Source organism: Didymella exigua (assembly GCF_010094145.1).
Source record: "Didymella exigua CBS 183.55 unplaced genomic scaffold M421scaffold_1, whole genome shotgun sequence".
NCBI classification, from domain to species: Eukaryota; Fungi; Ascomycota; class Dothideomycetes; order Pleosporales; family Didymellaceae; genus Didymella; species Didymella exigua.
Window position 1 is genome coordinate 1,358,705 of NW_022984775.1, and position 27,448 is coordinate 1,386,152.

General features: G+C 54.1%; 13 protein-coding genes across 13 annotated transcripts; 4 read left to right on the forward strand and 9 right to left on the reverse strand.

The window, feature by feature from the left end:
• Positions 1-147: 147 nt before the first annotated feature.
• Positions 148-2,318, forward strand: M421DRAFT_118740 (uroporphyrin-III C-methyltransferase). The gene is made up of 2 exons (XM_033587277.1): positions 148-659; positions 707-2,318. Exons 1-2 carry the CDS (start codon positions 362-364, stop codon positions 2,098-2,100), a joined length of 1,692 nt encoding a protein of 563 aa, XP_033454596.1. The 5' UTR covers positions 148-361; the 3' UTR covers positions 2,101-2,318.
• M421DRAFT_118754 (uncharacterized protein) lies at positions 2,319-3,530 on the reverse strand. The gene has a single exon (XM_033587278.1). The coding sequence runs from the start codon at positions 3,233-3,235 to the stop codon at positions 2,537-2,539; it is 699 nt and encodes a 232-aa protein (XP_033454597.1). The 5' UTR covers positions 3,236-3,530; the 3' UTR covers positions 2,319-2,536.
• A 296-nt stretch (positions 3,531-3,826) lies between these two features.
• M421DRAFT_51085 (DHS-like NAD/FAD-binding domain-containing protein) lies at positions 3,827-5,045 on the reverse strand (the record flags this gene model as incomplete). Its single annotated transcript, XM_033594894.1, has 2 exons — positions 3,827-4,551; positions 4,610-5,045. The coding sequence occupies 2 exons, from the start codon at positions 5,043-5,045 to the stop codon at positions 3,827-3,829; spliced, it is 1,161 nt and encodes a 386-aa protein (XP_033454598.1).
• A 1,086-nt stretch (positions 5,046-6,131) lies between these two features.
• M421DRAFT_483 (uncharacterized protein) lies at positions 6,132-6,870 on the reverse strand (the record flags this gene model as incomplete). Its single annotated transcript, XM_033594743.1, has 2 exons — positions 6,132-6,470; positions 6,520-6,870. 2 exons carry the CDS (start codon positions 6,868-6,870, stop codon positions 6,132-6,134), a joined length of 690 nt encoding a protein of 229 aa, XP_033454599.1.
• Positions 6,871-7,094: 224 nt separating this feature from the next.
• On the reverse strand, positions 7,095-8,074 carry M421DRAFT_388891 (uncharacterized protein; the record flags this gene model as incomplete). The annotated part of the gene is made up of 2 exons (XM_033589951.1): positions 7,095-7,888; positions 7,958-8,074. 2 exons carry the CDS (start codon positions 8,072-8,074, stop codon positions 7,319-7,321), a joined length of 687 nt encoding a protein of 228 aa, XP_033454600.1. The 3' UTR covers positions 7,095-7,318.
• A 635-nt stretch (positions 8,075-8,709) lies between these two features.
• M421DRAFT_415385 (fructose-bisphosphate aldolase) lies at positions 8,710-9,826 on the forward strand. Its single transcript, XM_033590680.1, has one exon. It carries the CDS (start codon positions 8,867-8,869, stop codon positions 9,755-9,757), a length of 891 nt encoding a protein of 296 aa, XP_033454601.1. The 5' UTR covers positions 8,710-8,866; the 3' UTR covers positions 9,758-9,826.
• On the reverse strand, positions 9,819-11,986 carry M421DRAFT_97283 (uncharacterized protein; the record flags this gene model as incomplete). The annotated part of the gene is made up of 3 exons (XM_033598485.1): positions 9,819-11,661; positions 11,711-11,843; positions 11,896-11,986. 3 exons carry the CDS (start codon positions 11,984-11,986, stop codon positions 9,819-9,821), a joined length of 2,067 nt encoding a protein of 688 aa, XP_033454602.1.
• A 222-nt stretch (positions 11,987-12,208) lies between these two features.
• M421DRAFT_119087 (uncharacterized protein) lies at positions 12,209-12,933 on the reverse strand. Its single transcript, XM_033587280.1, has one exon. The coding sequence runs from the start codon at positions 12,780-12,782 to the stop codon at positions 12,306-12,308; it is 477 nt and encodes a 158-aa protein (XP_033454603.1). The 5' UTR covers positions 12,783-12,933; the 3' UTR covers positions 12,209-12,305.
• Positions 12,934-13,202: 269 nt separating this feature from the next.
• On the forward strand, positions 13,203-14,339 carry M421DRAFT_388895 (glycoside hydrolase family 43 protein; the record flags this gene model as incomplete). The annotated part of the gene is made up of 4 exons (XM_033589952.1): positions 13,203-13,335; positions 13,416-14,014; positions 14,068-14,183; positions 14,234-14,339. The coding sequence occupies 4 exons, from the start codon at positions 13,203-13,205 to the stop codon at positions 14,337-14,339; spliced, it is 954 nt and encodes a 317-aa protein (XP_033454604.1).
• An 884-nt stretch (positions 14,340-15,223) lies between these two features.
• On the reverse strand, positions 15,224-15,937 carry M421DRAFT_88328 (uncharacterized protein; the record flags this gene model as incomplete). Its single annotated transcript, XM_033597655.1, has 3 exons — positions 15,224-15,311; positions 15,360-15,499; positions 15,551-15,937. 3 exons carry the CDS (start codon positions 15,935-15,937, stop codon positions 15,224-15,226), a joined length of 615 nt encoding a protein of 204 aa, XP_033454605.1.
• Positions 15,938-16,666: 729 nt separating this feature from the next.
• Positions 16,667-19,875, forward strand: M421DRAFT_415387 (uncharacterized protein). Its single transcript, XM_033590681.1, has 2 exons — positions 16,667-16,866; positions 16,915-19,875. The coding sequence occupies exons 1-2, from the start codon at positions 16,749-16,751 to the stop codon at positions 19,689-19,691; spliced, it is 2,895 nt and encodes a 964-aa protein (XP_033454606.1). The 5' UTR covers positions 16,667-16,748; the 3' UTR covers positions 19,692-19,875.
• Positions 19,876-21,809: 1,934 nt separating this feature from the next.
• Positions 21,810-22,952, reverse strand: M421DRAFT_51345 (serine/threonine-protein phosphatase PP1; the record flags this gene model as incomplete). The annotated part of the gene is made up of 4 exons (XM_033594925.1): positions 21,810-21,896; positions 21,950-22,249; positions 22,324-22,725; positions 22,776-22,952. The coding sequence occupies 4 exons, from the start codon at positions 22,950-22,952 to the stop codon at positions 21,810-21,812; spliced, it is 966 nt and encodes a 321-aa protein (XP_033454607.1).
• Positions 22,953-24,826: 1,874 nt separating this feature from the next.
• M421DRAFT_88331 (L domain-like protein) lies at positions 24,827-27,362 on the reverse strand (the record flags this gene model as incomplete). The annotated part of the gene is made up of 2 exons (XM_033597656.1): positions 24,827-27,277; positions 27,330-27,362. 2 exons carry the CDS (start codon positions 27,360-27,362, stop codon positions 24,827-24,829), a joined length of 2,484 nt encoding a protein of 827 aa, XP_033454608.1.
• Between the last annotated feature and the right edge of the window lie 86 nt (positions 27,363-27,448).

Here is a 27,448-nt window from a genome sequence, read left to right on the forward strand (position 1 = left end):
TTTGATAACGCCATCCGCGCTAAGATGGCAGCTCGGAAATGCAACATGGACATGGGAAAGATGCACTAGCATTTGCCCCAGAAACTATCCCACGGCGATAACGCTTCCACGTTTTGTGTTTTTTTCTCTCTTCTTCTTGTCTTGACGTGTCTTTTCTTGTCCTGACTTGTCTTGACTCTTCTTGTCTTGACTCTTCTCCTCTTGTCTTGACTCTTGTCTTGTCTCGACTCTTCTTGACTCGACTCTTCTTGACTTGTCCTGACTCTTCTTGACTCGACTCTTCTTCTCTTGTACATGCACTCGGCCATGCCCCTCTTTCCCTGACACACTGGCTTGCTCTCGGGTTCTACCGTCCCACAATATGGCGCCCGCGCTTCTTGCTGCCGTTGACTCGGCCGCGCACATCCATCTCGTCGTCGGCTCGAACCCACTCGCCGGTGCACGGTGCGCGCGCTCGATTGAAGTCGGCGCGCACCCCATACTGATCGCACCCGAGGATGCGACCCTGCACTACGGACTGGCCAAGCGCATCGACGAGGGCGAGGTCAAGTGGATCAAGCGCGGCTTCCAGGAAGCGGACCTGACCACGCTGGGCCGCGCTGAGGTGGATGGCGTCGTCGATGCCGTCTTTGTGACGGCTGGAGGGAAGCAGGGGCAGAGTATGTCTTGCGTGTGTTCGAGCCAGTTCCTGTCTAACGCAGTACAGGCACACAAATATCCAGCCTGTGCCGCCGACTGCGGATCCCCGTCAACGTCGCCGATGCGCCCAACCTCTGCTCCTTCACCCTCCTCTCCACACACTCCGACGGCCCTCTGCAGATTGGCGTGACTGCGTCTGGCAAGGGCTGCAAGCTGTCAGCTCGCATACGGCGCGAGATTGCATCCTCGCTGCCACCCCACCTCGGCGACGCCGTCGAGCGTCTCGGCACGCTCCGCAGGCGCATCTGGGAGGAAGAGCACGCCGCCGAGCTCTCGCAAGACCTCGAAGCCGAAGAAGAAGACAGCGGCCAGCCCGCCACCTTCAACAAGTTCGTCATGGAAGAGAGCAAAGAAGCAGCCCGCGGCCGCCGCATGCGCTGGCTCTCGCAAATCTGCGAGTACTGGCCGCTGCGCCGCCTGGCTGCCATTACAGACGCAGACATTGACACCCTGTTTCGCGAATTCGCCGCCAGCTCCGCCTCCAAAACCGGGCCCACCAGCACCGCCTCCAACACGGGGCCCACCGGCACCGCCTCCAGCATCGGGCCCACTGGCACGCCCACCCCGCCCGCGCGCAAAGGCCGCATCATCCTCGCCGGCTCCGGCCCTGGCAACCCCGATCTCCTCACGCGCGCAGCCTACAAAGCGATCCAGTCGGCCGACCTCATCCTGGCCGACAAGCTCGTCCCCGCTCCCATTCTCGACCTCGTCCCCCGCCGCGCAACCGTGCACATTGCCCGCAAGTTCCCCGGCAACGCAGACCGCGCCCAAGAAGAGCTCCTCGAATGGGGTCTTGCCGGCCTCGAGCAGGGCAAAGTCGTCGTCCGCATCAAGCAGGGCGATCCGTACATTTACGGCCGCGGCGGCGAGGAGTACGCCTTCTTCCGCGACCACGGCTTCGTGCCGACTGTGCTTCCCGGCATAACGAGCGCCCTCTCTGCCCCGCTGTTCGCGGCCATTCCGGCTACGCACAGAGGCGTCGCCGATCAGGTGTTGATCTGCACCGGCACGGGGCGCAAGGGCGCGCCTCTCGACCCGCCCGAGTTTGTTGCGAGCCGCACAATCGTCCTCCTCATGTCGCTGCACAGACTCGAGGCGCTCATCGTCTCGCTCGTCGCCAAGGGGTATCCCGCCGACCTGCCCGTCGCCGTGCTGGAGCGCGCGAGCTGTCCCGACCAGCGCGTCATCCGCACCACGCTCCAGCACGTGTGCGCCGCCGTCGAGGAGGAGGGCAGCAGACCGCCGGGCTTGCTCGTCGTCGGAAACGCGTGCAGAGTGCTGAGCGACTACAGCCAGCGCTGGGTCGTCGAGGAGGGCTTCCACGGCCTGGACGACCTTGGCGCGGACGGGGAGCTGCAGCTGAGCAAGCTGGGCGACGGGGTCGCAAAGACTGCTGCGTAGAGCAGTGCAGGTAGACGGCCTGCCGATTGTGATAGCAATAGACACGCATTCCACAACCTACTCTTTCCATCTCACCTGTGTTTCTCTCGGGCTGCTCTCTTTCCATCTCACCTGTGTTTCTCTCGGGCTGCTCTCTTTTCATCTCACCTGTGTTTCTGTGTTTCTCTCGGGCTACTCACCTCCCTACCAAACATACCGATCCTGCTGTCACTGCCGGTTCGGGGCCGTGGCGTTGTGGTGGGGTACTGTCACGCTGCGTCTTCTTTGAGCTCAGTCTCGCAACGCTCCTAGAAGCCGCCCGAATCCAGTTCAACGGTGCAGCGATGAATCGCTGATTCGATCCGAGCTCGTCACAAGGCGTGACTGTGATCCCGCCACGGATCTTGCCTTTGTAGACACAGAGCGAGAAGCAAGTTTCTCCATCTCCTTGTTCGCCTCAGCCCTCAGTTCCCGCTCCATGCTTTTCAGCCTTCAGTTCTCGCTCCATGCTTTTCAGCAACCCTTCCACGTTTCGCTGTAACCTCACCCGGCCAATAGACTCGGCCTCAAGCGCTAGACAGTACAGTTGAGCGAGGCGGGAGTCTTTCTCAAAGACGCTCTGCAGTTCAATGGGTGCGCCCTCCATTTCCACTGCAGTGCAGCCGCTAGCCCACGAGGTGAGCGCGACGGACGATGCCCACGAGTTGAGCACGACGGACGATGCCCACGAGTTGAGCGCGACGGACGATGCCCCAGAGACCACGGATCGTCCATGGTCGTCAGATTCAGTGTCGGTGTCAACTTGCATACACTTTTGTATAGAGCCAGATCGGAGACTGTGCCATGGTGTGCGATGTGAATAATCCTCCTCCTGACACCGTACCATGTCCGCTGCGTGATCTATATTGGCCAGACCTTCATCTTGAAAACAATATCCTCTAACGTAGCTGCCCTCATCAACAATTTCATCGTCAGTCACGCCAGGTGCGCTCCCCTGATTCCCTTTTGAACTTCTCCCGCCGGTCTCACCATACCTGGTAGTATCCGTATAAAGACAATACTCGCGCCACTTGTGACCGCAATTGACACAGATTGGGGACCAATCGCCCAATGGGCCATGCTCACATTCGCTACAGAACCAAACAGTCCCACCCATCGTGGCGTTATCGGCCCCTTTCGTCAGTAGAATTCGGAGCAACGGTGGTGCATAGCCCGATCTTTGAGCGGCCGTCAGTTTTCTCCCGAGATCGCTCGTGGTTCAGTGTGAACAGCGGCGCATTTCAGTGCCGAGTTTATGGTGTAGAAACCCTGACACAAGCTTCGGTGTGCTCAGGCGAGACGAGCAAGTATGTCTGGAACGGTATCTGACATGGCGGTTTTGGTGGGCGTGCTCTGGGGACAGATGCGAGGCTCTGAGTGATATCGAGCGTACGAGCAGGATACCAATATGATGAAGGTCTTGGAAGCTGGGTGTCTTACGATTTTGAGGTTCAAGACGATCGGGCTGAGATGCACAGCCTACCAATGTCGGCCACTCAAACGCTAGTGCATGCAGCTTCCTGCATCACGGCGCGTACAGCACTGAACAACTGGCAGCACAACCACGATGACGTCCTCGCCGGTGAGTTTCTCCATGCTATGGGCCACGATCTCCATTCACACAGTCGGAGTTTCTGTTGCGGAAGCAACCGTAGAAGAAAATATCGTACACAGCTGCGCCCGTAGCTTGACTGCAAGTGCAGATTGATCAGGACCTCCCCTTCATCTTCTCCAATATCTTCACAACCTGAGGTAGCACCTTCTCGACGTTCTCCGAGACCCTCACAGCCTGCCGCCCCGTGTTGCTCTCTTCTACATCGCTGAAGAAAGCCTCCTCTCCTCTCGCACCGCCCATATTCAATATGCCTATTGGCAGCTTCTGCTCCTTGGCCTTCTTGACAAGTCTCCAAGCGGAGTATGTCGCGAGGCTACTCCCAATCACCAATAGCCTCCCCGCCTCGTCCACAGCCTGCTCAGCAGCGACCTTTGTCAACGCCGGTATACTCTCTCCGAACATGATAACAGCAGGCTTCAGTACTCCACCCTCACTGCCATGCCTCCATGCGCCATCTTGGTCTGTCTCAATCCTCATAGCACTTCCGTCCGCCTTCCGCGGCGGGTTCTGTAAACACGTCGGACACGGCGGGTAGCGGAACGTTGTGTACGGTGCATCGGGCACGTCGGCGTCGCCGTCTGGATTCGTCTTTAACCCTTTCTTCCGCCGCTCGTCGGGGTTCTCCGAGTCCAGCGCGCCGCTCGCAAGCATTTCCGCGAGGAAAGTGGCCCACGCGGGGTTCAGCTGCGCGAGCTGATCTTGGAATAACCGGCGGTCGTATTCGTTGCGGCACGTTATGCAGACCAGATTTCTCAGGTAGCCGTGCAGTTCGATCGTGGGGAGGGACGGGTGTGCTTTGGGGTGAAATGAATCCACGTCTGCTCTCGTCAGCTCCATCTTCATACGACCCACTGCCATTCACAGGCGGGTACTCACTCTGCGTAATCACCCGCCCTACAACGCCCAACCGGCCCAGATCCCCACAAGCCTCATGTGCCTTGTTCGGCCGTGCCTTGTTCAGATTCGTCCAGCCGAGAAAACTCCTTGCCCAGTATCTCTTGCGCGCTTCGTTGTTCTCGCAGAACTCGTTGTAGTAGATTGGCTTATACGTCTTGTTCTGCGTATACGTCCCGTTCGGGCCCCGATAATCCGCCAGCCCGGAGGCGACACTGATCCCCGCGCCTGTCAAGAGCAGGGTCTTGCCATTCGTCTTCGCCGGCGAAGAGCCGCGTAAGTACGGTCTCGGGGCAGACAGCGAGGGCGAGAGAAAGTCGATGAGTGCCGCGATTGCGCCGGACGTTGTTGTCGCGCTGGCGGGGATTATCTTGGGAAGTGGCAGGGGGTCTGTGTACGGCACACGGAGGATTGCCATGGCATGCGCGTGCAGGGCTGGTGTGGGGATTTCAATTCCATTGTGAGAAGCGTGGTTGTTGCGGCGTTAAGGCGGAGCGACGGGTTAGTGGTGATGTCAGTGATGGCGGCCCGTGCGAGACCTGCATCTGTCGCGTGGAGACCGGGATCGAAGAGCCGCAATGCGGGCGCTATTTTTGGCGTGTGCCTGATGGTGTGTAGATGCAGGTGAGGTGTGTTTTCCGATCATGCACCTTTGTCTAAGTGAGGCATGGGAGTGGAGGATGCGAGGTGGCAATGGAGGGGGCTGTATGCATGTGCGAGGCTGCGAGGCTGTGTCGGGAGATCCTGCAGGTCAATAGTAAGTGCAACCGAGTGCAGATCTGGATTTGGCATGGTAAGATGGGGTTCGAATAGCGATCTGTAAGGTACGAGCCACATTTGAGGCTCTTTTGAATGTTTCGAACCGTAGGTCATCGTGTCACGCTCGAACGTGACAAAGGAGTCTGGCCAACCATGGCTGAGACAGCAGTATGACGGACATGGTATGCTGTGTTCTTAAAAGTAATGAAGTGTTGTAAATCAATAGACATAGTTCTTGTATCGTACACGGGCCATATGCAGAGGGGTATAGAGTGCAACGAAAGTAGGAAATGACATTGACAAGAGAGACATCGAAATGAAATGGATACAGAAATCTAAAAAAGTATGGCCTACGCAGTGAACTGAAGCGCAAACAATGATGCTTGGAAAATACAAGAAAGCTCGGAAAAATTTGAAGTCAACAGGTACCTCAAGGCCCTATGAAGGCCGGCGAGCATCCTGCTTGCTGCATCCCGAACATGCCGTCATGTGTATCTGAAGAACTCCTCGCTAATAGAGCCAAGTCACGCGAACGGCCGGATGCAATCAAGAGAACGGGAAGAAGTGTGTACGTTGAAGAAAAGAGTGAGAACGAAGAGAATTAGGGATCGGCGAAATACCGAGCGGAGAGAACGCCGAGTGGTGTCGTGAAAAGTGCGATGCTTGAGAGTCGTAACGATCGTGTGGAGTATTTCGTACAGTTGCCCGAAAAAGAAATCATGTGAGGAGCGGAAGAAGTCGTCGCTCACTGCTGTTGCAGGTGCGCGTTGGGGAGCGGGTGCGGGTGCATCAGCGGCTGTGGAGCGTACTGCATCGGGTGCTGGTGTAGCATCGACTGGATGCTTGGCACCCGCTGCTGCTGAGACGGATAGCTACCCGGGTACTGGAGTGGAGTGTTCTGGTAATGAGACGCCGGGGCAACTGGCATTGCCATCTCAGTGTGGTGGTCGTCTGATTCTTCATCGAAGTCAGATACGCCTATTGCGCTGTCCGCGTGGTCGGCGTAAGTACCGGAGTTATAGCCCTGCTTCTTCATTGCTGACCTAGCAGCCTGTGATAGATTCTTGAACCCCTTCTCCATGCACTGGAGTCGACTTAGTGGGCTATCATCAAATGGTGCAGTAAAAGCTTACTTTCGTCTCAACCAATTGCCACTTTTCACCGACTCGAGCAGCAAGGAGGCTCCACATGTCTCGTCGAACCTCCATGTATGCTTGCGCTAGAACATCCAGCTTCACGCCATCCCATTGTTCGGCGTTCATCCTCTCCATCAATCGCTCGTGACGCTTCCGGCACGCGTTCGGCGACTTGCTGGGGAAGTGTTTGGGAGCGATTTGATTCCAATTGAGGCCTTGTGTCCTGGCCTGGATAAGAGTTTCGTCGTCTTGCGCAGACCATGAGGAGCTTCGTGTGCTCCCACCTGCTGCCGATGCAGTAGAAACAGAGCTGCGGTGTCCCATCGGAGCCTTCTCAATCCTAGGCATGTTGATTATGGAGTATGAGATAGTAGAGAAGAGACTACAACCGGTGTGTTGACCGGAAGGAGTACAAAAACTGGAAGACGGAAGCGACCGAGAGATGTATTATGATTATGGTAGAGTAGGTGTCGTTCAACGAGAGTGATGGAGCGGGAACGAGAGGTAGGAAATGTCCTGACAATATGAAAAACGAAGGAACCTATGTTCGTACCTTGACCTGGAGGGAATCTGAGGTCCGGACCAAGGTCAAGGCCTTTTGCTTTATACAAAGCTCAACTTTGAGCCGCAGAGGGTACCTACATCAGGCTGGAGACCAATGGGCCGCTCGGAGAATTGTTTGAAACCAGGTTGTGTTTCTGTAATCGCCGGATCGATCCCCTGTTTACTCAAAGAGGAGTGTACAACTATGCATAGACCACTCGGTCGCAGCCCCAAGCGCTGTCAGAAAGGGCAACTAGGTCACCAGGCAGGTCAGCCAACGTTGGGACAAGGGTGTGGTGTCTGTGACAGAAGCGCCTGTTTGAGAGCCGTTCCTGAGGCTCTTGATGCGGCTGTGCCTAAGAATAACATCTGCCGACCGGTAAGGGTGTGGTATGGAGGTAGGGCGGCGGCTCCCTTGTAAGTAAGCGCGCGAGTCTCGACGCTGATACGATAGATCCATGGGGCCAAAATAGAGATCTTGGCGATCCACACCAAACTGCATCTGCAGGGCTGCTGCAAAGAGTGCGAGGGTGCTGTAGTCATCAATATTCCACGGGGCTGAGCCCAACATGACCTGCATCTGCATAGCGGCCCGCGAAAGTGGGAATACCACGTTGCTGATGTCGGGCAGTTCAGGCATCGGAATAGAGGATGCAGATGCAGAGCGACTGTGATGATGATAGTACGAAGAGTAGCTAAGCGCGCGATATGGTGATGAGCCGGCGATTCGAGTGTTTGTTTCATGAAATACGTCGCAGCGGCTGTCATCCAAAGAAGGCGGCCGCAAGCGCCAGGCCCATTCCAGCACGTGCTCGTCCCCACACTATGTACATACAAACCGCTATTGTTTCTTCTTTCTCCCTACAAGGCCGTTGCTGTGCCTCCAACATACAGTTCGAAATGCAGCTACTACCTCACCAGCAAGTACCTTAGACCTTCTCAAGACGCTACCGTGAACAAAGACAGCAATGACACACCCTGTGTAACCGCCAGTATTCGAGGCCTGCATGTGGTTCACCACTCCAGCCTTGCCCTAAACTCGAGGTTAAAATTGACGAGACACTGACATGTCAGATTCAGAAAACTTGATCCACGTAGTCGGCGTGACACAAGGCTGTCAAGTGTAGGATGCTGCACAGCCCTAGCACCGGCTACCGAGTCTATCTGCATAGAAGCGGGTGAGATAGCTGCGTACTAAAAGCGCCTTTCATTAGGCAATTCTGACACATGCAGTCACGTTGATGCAGACCAGTAAATCGCAAAGTCCATGTTGTCTTTGACTGTTCGAACGTATCCGTGAAGCTGCAGCAGTCTTGCTCTTGATGCTACCCAGCAGTTCAAAGTTGCTAAAATTGTGCTTAGAAGCAACACAGTGTCTTCGAGCAGAGAAAAGATCAAGCGCTTCAGTCAGTAGCAGACACGAATTGATACTTTCTTTCGTCCGATAATCCGTGCGGTTGATTGCACCAGACACAATCAAAAGCCGCAGCGGCTGCGGAGAGGAGCTCCCAATTGGCCTCAAAAGCCGGCCATTGGCGACCCCCACTTCGGCCAGTCGTATTGGTCATTAGGCGGAAGCTACCCCGAAGCCCGCATCGAGGTCGGCCATCTCGCCGTGAGAGATTGAGCATACGCCGAACATCACGCTAGTCGGTGCCTCGGAACATGAGGGGCATGTCACTGCTGGTTTACATCACCCTCCAGCTGCCGCTCTTGCGCGGCAAGCCTGCGAATTTGCCCGTACCTCGAACTCCTCTTCTCTTCACTGCCACGTCTCTTGTGCACGATCTCGACTTTCGCCATGGCTGCTCTTCCCGACCTTTCACAGAACAAGGCCGTTAGGCTGGTCAAACATGCAGCCGACAATCACTATGCTATTTGCGCAACTTGTTGTTACAATGTTGAGGGAATCTTGGCCTCAGTGAGAGCTGCTGAGGCGAAGCGCTCACCTTTGATTATACAACTTTTCCCATGGGCGGTCCAGTACGCTGATGGTATCCTCGTCCATGCAGCACGGGAAGCCGCCGATAAAGCCAGCGTTCCAGTTGCGCTGCACATGGACCACGCGCAAACCCCAGAAATGGTGAAGAGGGCCGCAAACTTCGAGAGAGGATTTGACGGCATCATGGTCGATATGTCCCACTACGACGACAACCTGGAGAAGACCGCAGAACTCGTCAAGTACTGCAACGAGCGCGGCATTATCACCGAAGCGGAGCCTGGGCGAATCGACGGTGGGGAGGATGGTGTGGGGGACCTCTCAGACCTGGGGTTGGAGGCGATCCTTACCACACCGGAGCAAGCCGAGGAGTTCGTCGCCACAGGGATAAACTGGTTGGCTCCTGCTTTTGGCAACGTACACGGTAACTACGGGCCGAAAGGGCCACAGCTGGACTATGAGCGCCTAAAGCGCGTACACAACAAAGTCGGGGACCGCGTCAGTCTGGTGCTGCATGGCGCAGGCGCAGAGTGGTTCCAGGAGAAGCTGCTGAAAGAGTGCATCGACTGCGGTGTCGCGAAGATGAACATCAACGACGCGTTCAACAACGATTTCACAAGGATCATGCAAGAGCAGGCGGGCAAGACACCGATCACCGGGCTGATCGAGAAGGCGACCGACGCCATGCAGAAGAGCATTGAGCAATACATGGACTGGATGGGCTCGACAGGAATGGCAGACAAGATACAATAGAGTGAGAAGAGGAAATACAAAGATCCATTCATATATACATTGAAATCGCCAAGCGCGGGTATCAGAAGTTCTCTGTCTGCCAAAAGTCTAGATCTGTGGAGGCCACTTGCCCCAGGAATGCTTCGTCCATCCCAAAACCATACGACCCTATCAGATCATACATGTTATATGCGTTTGCCACGTCGCCATGGCCAAAGTCGACTGCTGCAACTCCATTGGGCTGATTCTGATCATAGTGCCCATTGGATGGTTGTCCATGCTGTACATTGTACGGAGGCGGAAAGGTATGGTCGACTGAGCTTGAAGGTGTGCCCATCATATCAAGCTGCTTGAGCAGAAGGTTGATGCCATGTACGATGTGTCTGGTGAGGTGTTTCTCACTCAGGTTCTCAGCAACCTTGGCAAGAAAGGTCGCCGATCGCCTCGCTAGTGATACGACTTGTACTGTATTGAAGTTCAAGCCGAGACCAATAGGCTCGCCTGCTGATTCTGGTGACCGAACTTGGGCGGCGCTACCCCATGTCTTTGCCATCTTGAGCAGGAAAGTGGCGCAGAATGCGATCATGGTGTGCGTAAAGATGGGCACTGCAGACATTGCCCTTCGGATGTCCTGCTCTTCGAAAATAAGTGTCAGTGTGCTAGTTGCTGCGTTAATCGCAATGTTGGCGGCTTCGCGTCGGTCGTAGGACAGTGTCTCCGACGTGACGGCACTAGGCGGTGGTAGACCGCGTAGCGCCAGAGAATTCAGCTGAAAACGTGCAAAGTGGTAGTAGAGGACAACGCCCTTTGATGGGTACGAACCGATCGTGGGGCTATCGACGGATCTCGCTTGCCATGCAAGCCGCCATTGCTCAATGGCAAAATTGAACATGCGCAGTCGCTGGAAGTCGGGTTCGGTGAGGGGCTGCTCTGGATCGCTACCGTACGCGACGTACGCTTCTGTGAGAATTTTGAAGAGTGTGACTTGCGCACTCAGTCTGATGTCGCCTGGCTTGGTCTCTGGACTGTCCAGAAACTGCTCGATGTTCTTGATCGCGATGTCTTCGTGGATGATAGGTGGCCGACCGTACGCGATACTGAGCTGGTGCTCGCAGACATATAGCACATACCAAAGACGGACCTTATCTCGGTGGTCTTCGTGGCCTCTCATAAGCTTGTTGAACGATTGATGAAGATTCATCTCTGTGGCGTTCCGAACTGCAGCACCTGAGAGCTTCCAGCTGAGATTTGAAAGATAGAAGGCTGCAAGCAGTAACGCGCGGATGTCGTCTAGATTTTGGACTCTCGAGAGGCAGGCGCTGTATGCGCCAGAAACGAAGACGCCGTAGCACTTCTCCAACGCGTCGTCCCGACCGGGTGTGTGCAGAGCTGCTATCGTGAGAACAACAGCCGTGAGCAGAGAAGACCGCCGGCGAATAGCAGCCAGAGAGTCGTAAGGACACAGTACCCCACCCCATAGGTATAGTCGGAGGCCTTGAAAATAATGCCTGAACAGGTCCTCGGCTTCCGATAATGACACAACTCCTTGGGCAATGAAGTCCTCCATTTCCGGATTCTGTCCTGACCCATGTTTCACATTGCTGCGAAGATTGCGAATACGTGTCAAATCGTAGAGGCTGCGCATGGGCACTGTGACAAGGTCGGCCTCTTCGATGGAGTCGCGCTCCACAGAATTCTCTCTTGTCATGTCCATTGCAATTGGAGGCACAACCATAGCTGTACCGTTTTCGTTACCAGTGTGGCCAGGACTAACTTTCACAGTAATTTCTGATTGCCTCCGGAGTTCCGGTGATGTGACGGGAGGCTCCTTGATTTCACCAAGATCCGGGAGGCCATTGTGTCGCAGTAGAACCTGGACTGCAGAGCGCAGCTGTGCGATCTCGGCAGCTGCATTTGCTTTCCAACTGCGAAAGTCAGTATACTAAGAAGCACGTCACAACACGTGTGACTCACGAGGCATCTTCATCTAGAAGGCGCTGGTTCATGTTGTACGGCACACATTCCGTACCGCTGCGCAGGCATTTGGCGCATTTAGTCTCCCCGTCTACCGGATCGCATTTGATCTTATGTCTCTTACATTCGGCGCCTGTTGAGGAGTCAGTTCGAAGCCTGGATGTTGATTCCGGACCATCGCTTACAAGCTCGGATCCTGGGCGTGCGCTGCTGGGGGCTGGGACGCTTTCCATCCTCATGGTCTACGTCCTCACTCGGTCGCTTTTGTTGCGACATCTCGAGGCCATCAGGTATTCCAGTACTCGATAAAATAGAGATGTTACAGATCTTCAGGGGACGGGAACAAAACGCAGGTGCATGTGGAGACAGAGACAGGTGCCATGTGACTGTCAAAGACAGTGCCACCACCCACCCATTGGGAATTACAACCGTAGAGACAGGGGTCTCTCCGCATGTTGCCTAGACCCTTGCCGAGATGCGGGGTCGGTTCGTATTCGTATACGGTAACGGCTCGAAAATGATCTCATCCCTTCATTATTCAACCCCAAAATTGTTCGTCTGCGTTGAGTCTCCTGTCAGCACGATAAACTACCTTTCACTCTACCGCACATATCATCCGACCTGGATAGATTGTATTAAGAGCAATGCAGCGAAAGCTTCTCAAGCATAGTCCACGCGCTACATCACTAAGCGTCCCAGTGTCTGTACGATGTCTGCCGTGCGGTGACCTCTTTGCTTTATACGTTAACGGTGTCATGGGAGCCGAGGATCCCTGTGTTGCTACTGGGCACATTTCAGCATCTTCAGCGCTTTGTTGCATCTCCCCGCAACATGGCCAAGGAACAGATTGGCACAATGCAAGTCCGTGGCCAAGCGTGCTAATTCTCTCAAGCTTTCCACCAACCCTCACGCGAGCTTCGAACATGACAACCCTTCTAGCGATACTCCATAGAACCAGCCACTGCCGCTGTAACCCTCTCAACCAAGGCGACCAGCTGCAACCGAAAATCCTTCCCGCAGTCGGCAGTTGCGTGACCACCCCGCATGGTTGCTTAACAGCCGGAGCGGTCATGCAGCGCTATGTAATGTAAACCTTAATATAGTTGGATCTTCCCCAAGTACTTGGACTCTCATTTCCACCACTTAATTATGTGCACGTAGATCGTGGGTTTCGGGTTGACCATCTGTACGACGTACTCGATGGAGGTACTCCTCCATGGCAGCAATCTAAGTCGGCGTAGCTGTCAGACCGACCCTGCTGTCGGCGAACATGCCGTGCGAGATGTTCGGTGGTTCATTGTTCATTGTCACGAGTAGAAACCAGGGAGGAAGTAAGAAAATGCGAAATTCACCTCTTAAACATGAACAAACGGCTCTGGAGTCCCTTAGTATCTTGTGCACTTTAGCTCGTCAAAGGATTCCTTTCCAATCCAGTCTTGTTTTGTCATACTACCTTCAAACCTTCAAGATGATGTCCACTCTGGCTGTTTCAATGATCATCTCCGTCCTTGCCGCGACTGCTGATGCCTACGCGAACCCTCTCTCCTGTAGTGGGACCTGTACGAACGCACACGATCCATCTCTCGTCCGCCGCGATGACGGCACGTACTTCCGCTTCAGTACAGGCAAGTCTCCCTTCAGCTTGACAAATCTACGATAGCCCCTCACATGTTCCCTGGCACCAAAGCAGCTAACAAACTTGTAGGCGGCAAAGTCGCAGTGCACACCGCACCCTCCATCCAAGGTCCGTGGACCTACAAAGGCGCCGCTCTACCCAACGGCTCGAAAATCAACAAAGCCGGCAACCAAGATCTCTGGGCCCCAGATGTCTCCAAGGTCGGTGCAACATACTACCTCTACTACAGTGTGTCCTCCTTCGGGTCGCAAGACAGCGCCGTTGGCGTCGCAACAAGCTCCACCATGGACGTTGGCTCGTGGACCGACTTGGGTTCTACTGGCGTCGAAAGCGTCACTGGCAGCAAGTTCAATGCTATTGATGGTAATCTGGAGTCTGCAGGCGGCAAGCTATACATGAACTTTGGCAGCTTCTGGAGCGATTTATTCCAGATTGAGATGACCGCCACACCCACAAAAGTAGCCAAGGCGGTGACAAGCGCAACACAGATTGCATTTGTGCCGACGAGTCCGCAGGCGCAGGAGGGGGTGTTTGGGTACAAGTATGGGGATTACTACTACTTGTTCTTCAGCGTGGGGAGCTGTTGTGGATATGACACAAGCCGGCCTACTGCTGGGAAAGAGTACAAGATTCAGGCTTGTCGGTCGAGCTCTGTTTCCGGGCCTTTTGTAAGTCAACTATCGGGTTATACGAAAGTAGCTTTGTACTGACAAGTATTGAGGTTGATAAGAGCGGCAAGTCTTGCCTCTCGGGTGGCGGAACTACCGTTCTTGATTCTCACGACTGGGTCTATGGACCGGGTGGTCAGGGTATCATGAACGATCCGTCGCTAGGACCGTAAGTACAATCGTCACCTTCGTCAACATATGTAGCTAATAACGCAACAGCGTCCTCTACTACCACTACGTCGACACACGTATCGGCTATGCTGACAGTCAGAAACAGTTTGGTATCAACAAGCTCGACTTTTCCAGTGGGTGGCCGGTGGTCTGAACGAATCGTAGCCTTCCTTGCACCAAGTTAATTCCCCTAACATGTTTGTACATACGTAGGAATCTTCGACAGCGACTGTATCCTCGGTCATATGCACATTTTTCTTGCAACTGTATAATGTTTGTGAAACGAGCCACGGTCGTTCGTAATAATAACAGCCATTATCATTCGTGCATGACCACCTTGAACAAGAACTTGATGTTTGGATCATACGCACACATCTTGTACAACAACTTTTCGCGCTCCATCAGCGCTTCCCTTGCCAACTCAGCTCCCCAGCCCAGAAATTTTGCATCAGTAGTGTTCTCTATTCCAGCCAGAGTCGCAACCTTAAGGTACAGAATAAGCCTGACATCGTGTTCTCGGAAGATCTTGACTGCACAGTCGGGGGTGGTCTTATTGGGCTTCTCGAAGTAGTTCAAGACGGCCAGATCACACGCATCCAGCTGGTAGCACACCCTTGCTGTGACCTCAGTCGTGGAGGGTGTCGGTTCCTCGGCTAGCAGTCGTCTGCCACTGAGCTTACAGGCCTCAATGTAAGCTCTCTATGCTTCTGCAGACACCTTGGACTTGGTGGCAGCTACCACTGCGGGACCTAGCAGCTCTTTCCCCTTGCTCAAGAACTCTCCAGGGTCCTCGCCTTCCTCAAGACCATCAACAGTTGCGGCCTTGCGATATGCCAGAACCCTTACATCCGCCCTGTTGAAGAGCTTTGTAGTGTTGCCGTACTTGGGGTTAGGCCTCGGGAAGTGAGGTAAGCAGACCAGATCTCCAGGTAAAAGAAGATAGTGGGTCTTGCTGTCAGTTTGGTTGATGCTCTCGTCAGGCTCATCGGAGAGCTTCTCGTCGCCGACATTGTGCTCTTCGACATATGCGGCCCACTTCTATTTGGGCGTCTTTGCCTTCGGTGTGTCCTTGGCTGTTGCTTCCTTGTTTTGCTTATTGGGAGTTGCTTGTGCGTCGTCCTTGTGTCTGCATCTATGTTAGTAAGAATAACGAGAACCAAGTGAATGAACATACTTCTCCTTCCATTCGTCCCAGAGCTCTCCACCTCTCTCCAAGATTTCGGACTCCTCCATGGAGCCTGTGAGCAAGCCATACTTCCGGACTGCCACCTTCTTTACTTCTGCAGCCAGAAACAGCTTGGTCTGACCGCCATACTAATTAGGTTTTTCGAAGTGTTCCAGTGTAACCAATTCGTTTGCTTTCACGTCGTACTGCTTATGCGCATCGGTCTGCGTGACAGTATCATCGCGCTCAGGTTCGTCATCGAGCAATTTGCCAGATACATCATTCTTTGACAGCCAGTCCTCCCATAGCTGCTTCACCTGCTGTTTGGCAGCCTTTCCCTCTTGAATCCTACTTTTCTCTTTGTGTTCAGCCGCGAGCGTTTCAGGAGACCTCTTGCGGCGCTTGGGCGTCTTCCCAGCCTCTTTATCAGGCAACTGTGGTCGCTTTGTGCCCTTTGTACGAGTGGCTTTGGCTGTAATTTTGGTCGACCTCTTTCGTTTCTTATCACTGAAGTCTGAGTCCTCTGAGCCCGAAGTGTACTTGACAGGCGCCTTTGCAGCGGCACGGGCAAAGCGTTGTCCAGTCATTGTGAAGTATGGTGTAAACAATATGCGGGAGGCAAGTTGAAAAGTAAAAAGAAATATTGTATGCTGCTGGAGATAGGTTACATCAATACAATAACAAAATGGTATTCAGGTGTAAGACATCAAGGAGGTTCGGTCAGGGCGGTCTAAGGGCTGACGGGAAGTATCTCCTGACATCCTTGCAAAGCAGGAACAATCAAGGCGACCGACATCATATCACTGATCTGGAGCAGGGAGAGCGCGACGCAACAGCTTCGGTGATGCTGCTTGATCGAGAGCTTTCGCTCAAGGATCGCCGTCTGAGCATTTCGACATTGAACATGTCCAACTGGGCTGTCAACATTTCAGACAGCCACGTCCAGAATGAGGCTGCATCTAGCCTCGTCTGTTCTTGGCTTACTTGCCATCAATCGTCGGCTTTCGGCTGAAGGGAAGATTTCTTCGAGAAGTGCAAAATTATCGCGGAATCAACAATTGGAGCTTGGATTTGACTGATAAATCCAAGTCAAGAGGCAATGAGAGGATGAACATTGTTGACGGTAGAGATTTGGGACGGGCCCGGGCGCTAGGTGATCATCGTCACCAATTGCGGGGATGTGCCAACGACACCACCATCCATCTCGATTTATCAAGCAAGTAGTATAGCCAATCGCAGATCCTGTTTTGTTCGCCGCGCCGACTGCGCTGTCAATTAACCATGTCTCACCAATGTGCGTGCACCTGTGACGAAAAAGAGCCCCCCTGCCAGCCTCCCCAGCCTCCTACAGCCCCACAAGTCTCCCACGAGCCAGCTTTCCATGTGCAATAACTGCCCATGGGGCCGCACTTTGGTACCGTCCACGACAATGCCAACATTCCTAGCGACTCCACTTATTTAAGTGTTCCAAAGATCATGAGTGTGGAGCCTGAATACCATCTCAAGCACACCAACGGTACAGCAGCTTGACGCACAGCATCCATCATTGACTGATTTCCAATAGTATCACGACCTCAACTTTCTCACTCGAGCTCACAACAAAGCATTGCAGCATCACAAGCCGCATCCGAAGGTTACTACAGCGCTTCTGATCATAACTCCAACGACAGCGACGACCGGAGACGCCTGTACCAGACACCCACCAGCCACACACCCACACGAAGTCATGAGCAATTGCAGACACAGCACCAGGCCCCGGTAACATCACTCAGAGGCGTGGGTATTCCAAGAGGTCAGCCTCAGCAGTCACACGCCGCACACCTTCTCCAAGGCCGTCCCATCTCCACAATCTCAGAAGAGCGAAGATCGATGGACACCAGACGGCGGTCCAACATGGACCCAGATTCGCAGGCCACAACACCCGGCCAAGACACAACACCATACATTCGCTTTGCTATCGACCAACTCACCCGAGATGAGGAGGTTCGAGGGTCACGAGTGTACCCTGAAGTACGGCAGTACGAGGAGGACTACCCTGTAGAGCGGATAGTTCCTGATCATGGCCTGGGGTACATGGCGCAGGAGCAGCAGACACAGAAGAGGATGTCAGAGCACATGCCGCCGAATTCCAACAGACACTCGAGACGTCACTCGATTCCTCGCAAGCCAGTCGCTACGCCTCACAACGTTCAGTTCTCGTCACCTGCCCCGGCATACGAATCGCCACCTCGTACACAGCAACAACCTCCATATTATCAACATCGAATGCCGGCACAAATGCAGGTCGAACCACTACTACATGATGACCCGCGTGTGCAGTACCCCCAGGCCTCTGCCTTCAGTGCAGATAAGGACGTCTTCGTAGCGCACGACCTCGACCACCTGCCTCTCCACTTCGTCCCCGCCGTCCTCCGCCCAGCCTGGCTGGGATTATTCAGCTTCCTATGTCTGCTCATGTTGGCTGGTCTGATTGCATCTGCTGTCTTGTCGTCACGAGACGGAGGCAATGGACTGTGGAACTACACCAACTTTGGTGATGGACGTTACTTCGTCTTCGAGTACCTCCCAACATTACTCGGCATGTTCATCTTTATCTGGCTCATTCAAGTCCAGACCGCTCTACAAAGAATCATTCCATTCTTGTCAATGGCATCAAATTCATTCCATCGCCGCTCTGAGGCTGTCTTCCTCGAGCTCCACCCAACGCAGTTTCTGCTTCCCAGAATCGAGCACTTTCGTGCTGGTCATCCGGCTATTGGCGCTTGCTACATCATCTTCTGGCTTTTCGCATGGACGATACCCCTTCTTGCAGCTTCTTTCAACGTACGCTACGACTTGACAGCATCTGTCTGGCGATGGGTCGCCGTACAGGGTGTCATCTGGACAGTCGTTGCACTGTACATACTTCTCGTCATTGCATTGTTCGTCGTTCTGATTACTCTTCGCAAGCCAACGGGTCTGAGATGGGATCCCCGATCTCTCGCCGACATCATTGCACTCTTTGAGCGTTCCAATGTCATGGCCGAGTACGAGGGCTCTGAGACCTTTGCCAATGGCGACTGGGACCGCCTGCGCAATCGCGCTGACCGCATCGGATACTGGAGCACATCGAACCGCACGAAAGACATTTTCTACGGCATCGGCGAGGAAAACGGCGAGACGCGCCGCTTCTCGATCGAAGACGGACGAATCAGGGAGAAGGTGTCTGATCGTGCGAATCTCGAGCAGACTCACGATCAATCAGGAGACTTCCACATTCGAACCGACATCCGCAGTCCTCCCGTACGCCTACGATTTTTGCCGTGGTATCTCAAGGACGGCGCCGTAATTGCAAATATCGTGGTTGGCATCATCTTGCTCATCGCCTTCTACGTGATCAGTTACGTTAATTCGGCTGTACGCCTCGGATTCCTGCCCGCCGTGACTGCACGCACCGACGCCGCCGGCTTCTCGACAAGCAACTTCTTGTACTCTTTCGTGCCTGCAGTCATCGGCATGTTCCTCTTCCTTGCACTCCTATCCGTCGATTACTCCCGCCGCGTGCTGCAGCCATACATGTCCCTCTCATCGGCCGGCGGTGCAACAGCAGAAACCTCCCTGCTCCTCGATTACCCTTGCCGCCTGCCTCTCTCTGTAACGCTCGCAGCCGTCGGAAACCGACACTTTGCCACCGCCATCCTTTCGGTCATCTCGCTAGCCAGTCTTGCCATCCCGGTTGTTGCAGGCGGCTGTTTCTGGACACAATACTACGCCAACGAAGACACGGTGCGCGTGGCCGCCGATCTACCGGGATACTACGCTCTCTGTTTCTTCCTCGCGCTGTACATCGTGGGTCTGTTTGCGCTGCTGCCGGGTCGCAAGAAGGCGAAGCTGCCGCATCGGAGTAACACCATCGCTGAGGTTGTGAGTTGGGTGTACCAGAGCCCGATTCTGGGGGATCGCGCGTTCTACCGACCGCAGACGAAGCCGGAGTTGGTCACAAGATTGATGGGCACCGCGTATGCGGAGCGCTCGTTCAGTCAGTCGGTACGCTCGCTCGTGAGGGGTGATTCTCCTACTGATCCGGCGCTGGGCGGGAAGGAGAAGCGCCGTGTTGGCGTACCGCAGCGCGATAGCACGGCTGATCCTGGTGCAATCCGATATGGTTTCGGCATCTACGTTGGCCGCGATGGACTGGAGCATCTTGGTATTGATCGTGTGCACCGCCGTGAGCGGCCTACTGGGCTGGTGATCTGGGAAGAGCAGCAGAGCCATCCAAAGGTTAAGAAAAGCAAGAGGAGTAAGAAGATCAAGTACGACAGGAAAGAGAGAAATGGAAGTGAGACGGAGAATATGGTGTAGATGATTGAGACGGAAGAAGAACGATGGAGATGTTTATGATTTCGTGTATCATGCATTTACGATGGCGCAATATGGGGCATCGGAGGAAATCTGACATTCGGACTGTAACTATGCGAACGACTAGATGACATTGACGACATACTACAACTAATTCGAGATGACCCAACCATCACACTACTATGCGAAGGTTCTACTACTCTTTCCAACAACACTCCGTGCCATTCGGGCTCTCACGCCACTTGTAACCCTTTCAAAAGACTATCGTTTCCGCCGTCTGCTTCTCTTCACTCCACCGCTCTTCTGTCTCCGCTATTCCAAATTTATGTCGAGAGCACAGCGTCAATTGACAACGATCTGCTGCTTTTCTAGTTCAAAAACCATACTGTACTACTCCATGCCATTCTTTTGGCGCTAAAGCAGCAAGACACAAACAATGCCCGCTTTGCTCTTCTTCATCTCCAAACACTCTGTCGGCATGTGCAATCCTGCGCCTTGTGTTGTATATAGGTAGTCGGCTCCATTCCGCCCTCCTCTGATGCCCAAAACCAACAACCCCAATGCCATTGTGCCTCTCCGTCGAAAAGAAAATCCACTTCGGTATGGCCGGCTTGCTCTTCTTCTCCATTCTTATCTAAGCAGTTGTCAGCACGTGCTTATATGGGTGCCTTTACTGCACATCTGACAAAATCGATCTTATCTGCCTTCGCTGCTACGCTCAGCAGTAGACTCTCTTGACCATGAAACATTGTCTTTGGAGCACATGTCGTGCTGTCTGAAAAGTGACACACTCATAACGATGCTCCGCTTCACCCTCTTTCCACCTTTCCCCTACACCCGTACGTGCACAGCCACAGTCTCTCAACATAAACCTCACGGCGAGATTTGCACTGGCAAGACAACGTATGGCATTAACCACAAACCCCTTATGTCGACGCTCTTCCAAAACACCCACTCAGACCTCAGTACAACAGTACGAATGCACCGCACTCGATCCAAGCCATGAACTTGTGCACGCTAGACGGACGTGAGTGAGTGTGAGGAGGGCAAGCGAGTGTTTGCTTGTGCAGTTGGATAGGGAGCTAGGAGATTGAATGCAGCGTAGAGATATGTCAAGCAAGTTGTGATGTGCGAGGCGTTGAGTCGAAGGAGGACCAGGGATGCCCGCGGGCATGGTCTGTGGGAGGCAATTGAGCTTGGGGCCGGTTGGAGCTGTGTTCCTTGCGGATCGGGCGGTTGTTGATGTGACGGCCCAGCATTCGTGTCAGTTCGATATTCAGACCCGGGTGACATAGTCGGGCTCCAATTCAAAGGGCAAGATATCATTACATGGATAGAAAACCACGGAGACCTGTCTGATAGCAAAGAAACTCTGTGAAGGTGGCGACTGGCATGACGAGAAAAAAGAGGGGCACCAGACGCATGTCAAATAATGCATACACGTGAACCGCTTCCATAGCTTACATCCCCGAAGGTTTGCTCATTGATTGATGAACGCGAAAAAGTAAAGAAATGACAGACATTATCGATCGAGTGTTTTAGCCTCGTCCGCCACCCAAAACAGGGGGACACCGAATGTAGAAACAAGCCCGCTGATGGAGGCCCATCCATGAGACTCCCAAATGCTCGCACCCCACGTAACCCATATCAAGAATGCCAACGTATCGAGAGAACCGTGCGAAATCGTAGCCGTTGTGACAAGCGTGATTGTAGCGCAGCCGTAAGTCATGTTCTGTTTTCCGTCCTTCTGAACACAGCAAACGACCTCTGATCATTCAACCTCTTGTTCGCCGGCGAGCACGAGAGGCAAAGTGAAGCGCGAAAGACCGTCTAAAGCGCTATTCGGAATGTCGAGACAGCTCGCAACCATGATGTTCGTTACAGAATGTTGTGCGCCGCTCTCGCTACGAGGACAGGAAGGGGTGTTGGTGTACAAATGTCGAAGAGTAATTGGGTTGTCGTGGGCGCGAAAGCGATTTCGAATATGATGGGGTCGGACTCGCAAGGGCAGATCGGCGTAGGGACTCGGGGCTATCGAGATTTCGCTGTCTATCGGCGCCCAAACCTGCTGTAAAAATTGTTGGTATGTGTTCTGAATGTGTAGCTGAAAAAAGAGAAATCTCAACTTCCTCTGCTACGAGGAGTCGGCAGACCGCGGGCGCTGAACTTGGGTACATACTTTTGTTTCTTTTCGGCAGGTTTCAGGATCTGTGGATACAACATTAGTCTCTGTTGCACGTTTAAGCACCTTAAGGGCATACCTGGAAGGAGCACAGCAAGCTCTCGTCGACGCTCATCATTGCACCTGCGTTGTCAAACTCGCCACAGTAGTTCGGCGCACTGAACAATGTGACGAGTTGACGCTTTGAGAAAAACTCGTATCCGTCTTCTACAACCTGATGGGCACGGCAGATGAGGTCCATGTCGTGTTTTTGCAGGAAGCGTGACACAACATCAGGGCCAAATGTGAAACTGACACCTCTGTCGTTCTCGCTCCAGCCAGTAATATCCTTGTCAGGGTCGGACCACAGGAGATCGCAGAGAAGACCGCAGTCAGGAATCTGCGCAAGTCAGCTTGAGCTATTCTGATACTTGATGTATAACAACCAAGATCAAGAACCGCAGTATTACTCACATCAGTAGGTCTCATGACCCGCCTGATCTGCTCCATGGAGTTCAGGTCAGGGCTAAGACCACCGTGCATGGTGAAGATCTTCTCGTCGATGATGGCAGCGATGGGCAGGCAGTTGAAGCAGTCGGTGAATGTCTTCCACAGCTTGATGTTGTATCTTCGCTTGCACTCGTCGTAGAAACCGTAGATGCGGTTGATTGAGGCGCACTCATGGTTACCACGCAGGATGAAGAAGTTCTCTGGGTACTTGATCTTGTATGCGAGGAGCAGGCAGATGGTCTCTAGCGACTGCTTGCCACGGTCGACGTAGTCGCCGAGGAAGAGGTAGTTCGCCTCAGGAGGGAAGCCGCCATATTCGAAAAGTCGGAGCAGATCGTAGTACTGGCCGTGGATATCTCCGCAAATCTGGTCGTCCGTTGTCAGTGAAGTCCCTGACTCTTTTGAGCACCACTGACCTTGATGGGTGCCTCGAGCTCGAGGAGGATGGGCTGCGAGATGAAGATCTCACGCGCCTTGGTGCACAGATAGCGGATCTCAGTCTCGAGCAGCTGAACCTGTTTGCCGGGCCTGCTGCCCCTGACCTCTAGAAGACGGTCTATGATGGAGTCGAGATCTACCTCGGTTTCGGCCATAGCTGTGGCTTGCTACTGGCTTGGTGTAGAGTTTGGGAGGGAGCAAGGGAGAACCTCGCGTGGGTGGGGTCGGAGAGAAAGAGCGCGTTGACGCAAAAGGTTTTGTCCCTAGAGGTTTGCTGTCAGCATGGGGAGCCCTGTAGACACGAGGCCGCATTGGCGTGGTCCGTTGTTGCCAGGCTGCCCACGGCGCACATGTCCACTGTACGGGAGGAGCAGCCGGGCGAACGCAGCAGGCAGGAGTGCAACGTACCTCACGTGCAGATGGGCCGGTCGTGTGGACGCTGGGTGCTAGCGGTGGGCGCTGGATGGAGAATGGCTCGAAGCCCCTCAGAGACGCCTTGCGGCAGTGCTGGGTCTACTCGACGCTAAGAGTGACTCGCGAGTCGGGGTCGTCAATTGTGCACGTGCTCAAGAGTCTACCTGCGCTGGTGGTGCGGTGGGCGGTTGAGGGCGCGATGGGAGCGGGGCGCTGAGGCGTTGTTGTGGCCGAGCGATGTCGAGTGGGATGCTGAGGGACGGGACCTCACCGCCTGGCTGCGACGTGGGGTGCGGGGTCAGATGGCGGTTGCTGCGAAGTGGTTCTCGGTGCGGCACGGCAGAGAAGTGCGTCAGAAAGCTTTGCTACTCGAAAGTCGGGGCAGGTGGGTGGTGCGAGTGGTAGAGCGTTGCCGTGTAGTAGTTTTGCCTGGATTGTTTCGTCCTTGGGGCTAGCTTGGCAGAGAAGTACGAGCTAACCAACTACAGAACGCGCGGCCAACGACGAGGTAAGCAATCGCAGTTATTCGAGCTGTCTTTGGCGGTTGAGGCAGAAAGCAAGTGAAAAGTGTCTGGATCCGAGAGGAGCGAGGCGGGTGTGTTTGGGAGCAGGGCTTGCATTGAACCGCCCAAGCGCTCTGTCATCATTCTGCCTGCTCCGCCCTCTCACGCGCGTTACATGGAAGCTCGACCCAACGTCTACACATGTGCATTCCTGTACGCTCACGAGTCCTGCCAGCGAGCACAGCAGGAATTTCTTTTTGCGAACTGCCACGGAGATGCTGTTCACCTTTCCTGGCAACGACTGCTCACGGCGAACGTCTGACAGTGTTCCAGAGACATCGAGCGGTATTTCTCGTTCTAGGCTTGGGCACCGGCTCTGCAGGCAAGCTCGGCGCGTCCCCTTACACACCGAGTATTTTCATGCGCCAATGCGGTGAGGTCACAGTACAGACCGTTTCAGTTCCGCAGCATACATCAATGCGTGCACAAGAGACTTCATATACCCAGCTTTCAATCGGCCCACAGATCCCGAGCGGACGTTGGCATCACGTGCGCGGTACAATTCACTGCTCGGTGTCTAGAGAACCTCACCCTTGCCAAGGACATAATCGTCATATTTGACTTTGCAGCTACCTAGAAACGTGTCCAAATATCCGCTCCTCATTATGCAATAAGTCAAACAGCCGCCCCTCATTGCTCACAAGCCAAGCTAGATGAGCCATGTTCGCAAAACAAAGCTGAGAGTCTTCCAAGCCCAAATAACGCCGTGAGATGATTAATGATACAAAGACAGGTCATAACAGGTCCGTAAACTGCGCAGGAAATGCAAGCACAGCCAGCCTTTTTAGGGATGAGAATGCCGCCGGTATATCGATATATAGAAAGGAACAAACACGGAAGAACAACGAGCGTGACGCAGCCGCTCAAGCCCTCAAAGCCAATCCAACCAACGCCATGCAAGAGAGAATGATCTGCGTAAAGTAAAACAGCAGAGATACGACAAGAGCCAAAATGATCTGCCAGCACCTAAAAACAGGTGGTGCAGATATGAGAATGAAAAACACAAATCTTTTGGGTATCGCAAAACTGATTAGATCAATGGGCTGTGAAGATCAGCCCAGTGTGCGACCGCCTGAGACGATACCCTGACTGGGCGTCCGGGGCATCGCTGGTCGTATGGTAGGTGAGGTGTAACCGCGGTCTGGCGACAGGCCTGAAGCGGCGGAATCCCAGCTCTCGTCACCCAACGCAGTCAACCAAGTGTTGCCGAAGTCTTCTCGAAGCGCCTCGATCTTCTTCTTGTACAGATCATTGCTGACATCGAACTCCTGCTCGGGGATCTGAGGAGCTTTGCTCTCGGTCGAGGTATCGATAGGCGGCAATTGCTGGTGGGTGGTATGAGTAGTGTCTATGACGACTCGCTCATCGAGAGAGGGCCTCTTGACAGGATCTCCAGTGACTTTCCCATTCTGTGGCTCTTCGAAGCGAGGTTTGTCTGGCACTGTGACGTCTGTGGTGGTTTTCTGTATCCTGGGCGGTGTCCTTGCGGACGTGTCGTCGTAAGGCAATCCAGTAAGGCCAGAAGCGTTTGATTGTTGCAAGGCCTCAGCATGCGAGAGCTCAACAATCCTCCGCTTGGGACCCTTCTTCTTCCGTTGTGAGCCGTGCGCAGCCTGCGCGCTCCGTGCGCTCTTCTGACGTTGCACCGAGCCGGAGCGCCCGAGAAGGTCCGGGTCCTCGGTTGTGGAGTCGATAGCCTTGACGACCATCGGAGGAACATGGGGCGGTGGCATCTCGTCTTCGACCGGCGGTTTGACGACTGGGACACCTGGAAGCTCAGGTGCTCGATCGACAAGTTGTTTCTTCTCAACATTGCTTGGTCCTGTTGAGTCAATGATGACATCCTCTGTGTAGCCAGGTGTCCGGCGGAACAAGTTGAAGATTGTGACACGGTAGTTGGAATATGACTTGCAAAAGGGGTTGCGGTGGATGTAGATCTCGGCCATGTCAGGGATGACAGTGAGTCGCGCGAGCTCAGTAGGATCCGTCAGATTGTTATCCCTGAAGTCGACTCGTTCCAGGGACAGCAGGCGCTCGATTCCAGCTAGTGACGATAGACGATTGGACCGCAGATTCAGGGTGGTGATCGCAGGCAACGGATTGCGTCCTAGGGATTGCAACCCCTCGATCATGCAATTTGACAGGTTGAGTGCACGTAGGCAAGTCAAAGTAGCCAGGCTATCCGGGATCTCGCTGAAAAGGTTGGCGGAGAGGTCGAGCGACTGCAAGGTATTCGTAAGCGGCGCAAGACTCTGAGGAGATATGTTCGTGAGAGCGTTGTCTGCCAGACTCAAATGCCTCAGAAAGCGCCACTTGGTCGAAGGAAACCAACCTAGGGAGAGTAGATTAGACGAACTTCCCCTTGGTGTGTTCGATCGGACGCTTGATGCCGAGCTACCAGATGAACGCCTGTAGTTTGGGGCAGAACTCCTTCCGTGGCCATGAGCATGGCTCGAGCCATGTCGAGAGCTGGTGGGTCGAGTAGGCGAATTGCTTCGCTGACGCTGTGTCGCAGGCACTTTGCTAGGGCAGTCTCGCATGACATCGGAATTACGAGGGCTCGATCCTTGTTTGCTGGAAGCGTTGGGCGAGGACGGCGGCGACTCCTCGGACCGGGCTAGGTGTGCGTGTCTTGCGGTAGGACTTGTCGTGGGCCATGGTGCTGGAGACTGAGGTGCCTTAGCAGAACGTCTGCGACGCTTGTCGATATCGTCCAAGACAATGTTGATGATCAGATCAGCAGGATCGTCGACACCTGCTCGCTTGACAGTCAGACTGCGAAGGTTCTCAGCAAGCCTGTCCCAGCCATAGAACTGGCGAAAATCGACATCGTAGATCTCCAGCGCTGTAACGTTCTTGAAGGCGAAAAGTGGCACAGCAGTGTCGAAAGGAAACTCCTCATACCCCGCGATCAGGCGAGCCTTGTGATCCGGAGCTAGTCGCAGACAGGGGATCTTGGTGAACGCGGAGTAGAGGTATCGCAGATCCTCCTGGAGCAATGCCTTCTGCTTCTCGGCCTTGGCTGCACTATTGGATCCAATGCGCAGACTTGACCAAAGCGAGGACATGCCAGACATTACGCTACGCACACTCGACACAGAGTGAATCGAATTGCCGTCTGAGTTCTTCTGCCTGTGGCGCTGGGTATTGCTGAGGAACGACACATAGTTTGTGGGCGAGGCATCGGTGTGGATGTTTTCCAGTCGAACATTCATGGGTCCCACAGGAATGGAGGTGTCCTCAAATCGCGAGAGCAGGTAGAACAGATGGTGCGGTGTCAGCGTCAACTTCGCCGGCTTAATCGTGGGAGATGTGAAAGTCAAAGATGGTAGCGAGAGTGCTGCGGCCCAGACACTGGAAGAAGTGGAGACTGGGGGGCTCGAGGGACCCGTGGGCGAGGTAGGCGAGAGAGAATTGCTTCGCTCATGTTTGGGAGCCTGTCGCTGCAACTGTAGTGCGTTTGCGAGCGCTTTCTCATGTGTTCGTACAAAGTACGCCAAGTTCTGGAGCACATCAGCATCAGTCTCGTGCGCGAAGTTGGCAGGTCATACGCACTCTTATGAAAACCTGTCCATCCTCTGTGTCCATGATTTATGACTGGCAGACGCCGACTGCATATAGAGCTCCGAGAGAGTCTGTAGGTAGGAGATATGGAAGGGCGGCCGTTGTCGTGG

Bases quoted from the DNA above. Each gene is read 5' to 3' on its own strand.
- M421DRAFT_118740 (XM_033587277.1), top strand. From the start codon at position 362: ATGGCGCCCGCGCTTCTTGCTGCCGTTGACTCGGCCGCGCACATCCAT. The intron at 660-706 runs GTATGTCTTGCG...AACGCAGTACAG, and splicing joins TGGAGGGAAGCAGGGGCAGA to GCACACAAATATCCAGCCTG.
- M421DRAFT_118754 (XM_033587278.1), bottom strand. From the start codon at position 3,235: ATGGGTGGGACTGTTTGGTTCTGTAGCGAATGTGAGCATGGCCCATTG.
- M421DRAFT_415385 (XM_033590680.1), top strand. From the start codon at position 8,867: ATGGCTGCTCTTCCCGACCTTTCACAGAACAAGGCCGTTAGGCTGGTC.
- M421DRAFT_119087 (XM_033587280.1), bottom strand. From the start codon at position 12,782: ATGACCGCTCCGGCTGTTAAGCAACCATGCGGGGTGGTCACGCAACTG.
- M421DRAFT_415387 (XM_033590681.1), top strand. From the start codon at position 16,749: ATGGGGCCGCACTTTGGTACCGTCCACGACAATGCCAACATTCCTAGC. The intron at 16,867-16,914 runs GTACAGCAGCTT...GATTTCCAATAG, and splicing joins CCATCTCAAGCACACCAACG to TATCACGACCTCAACTTTCT.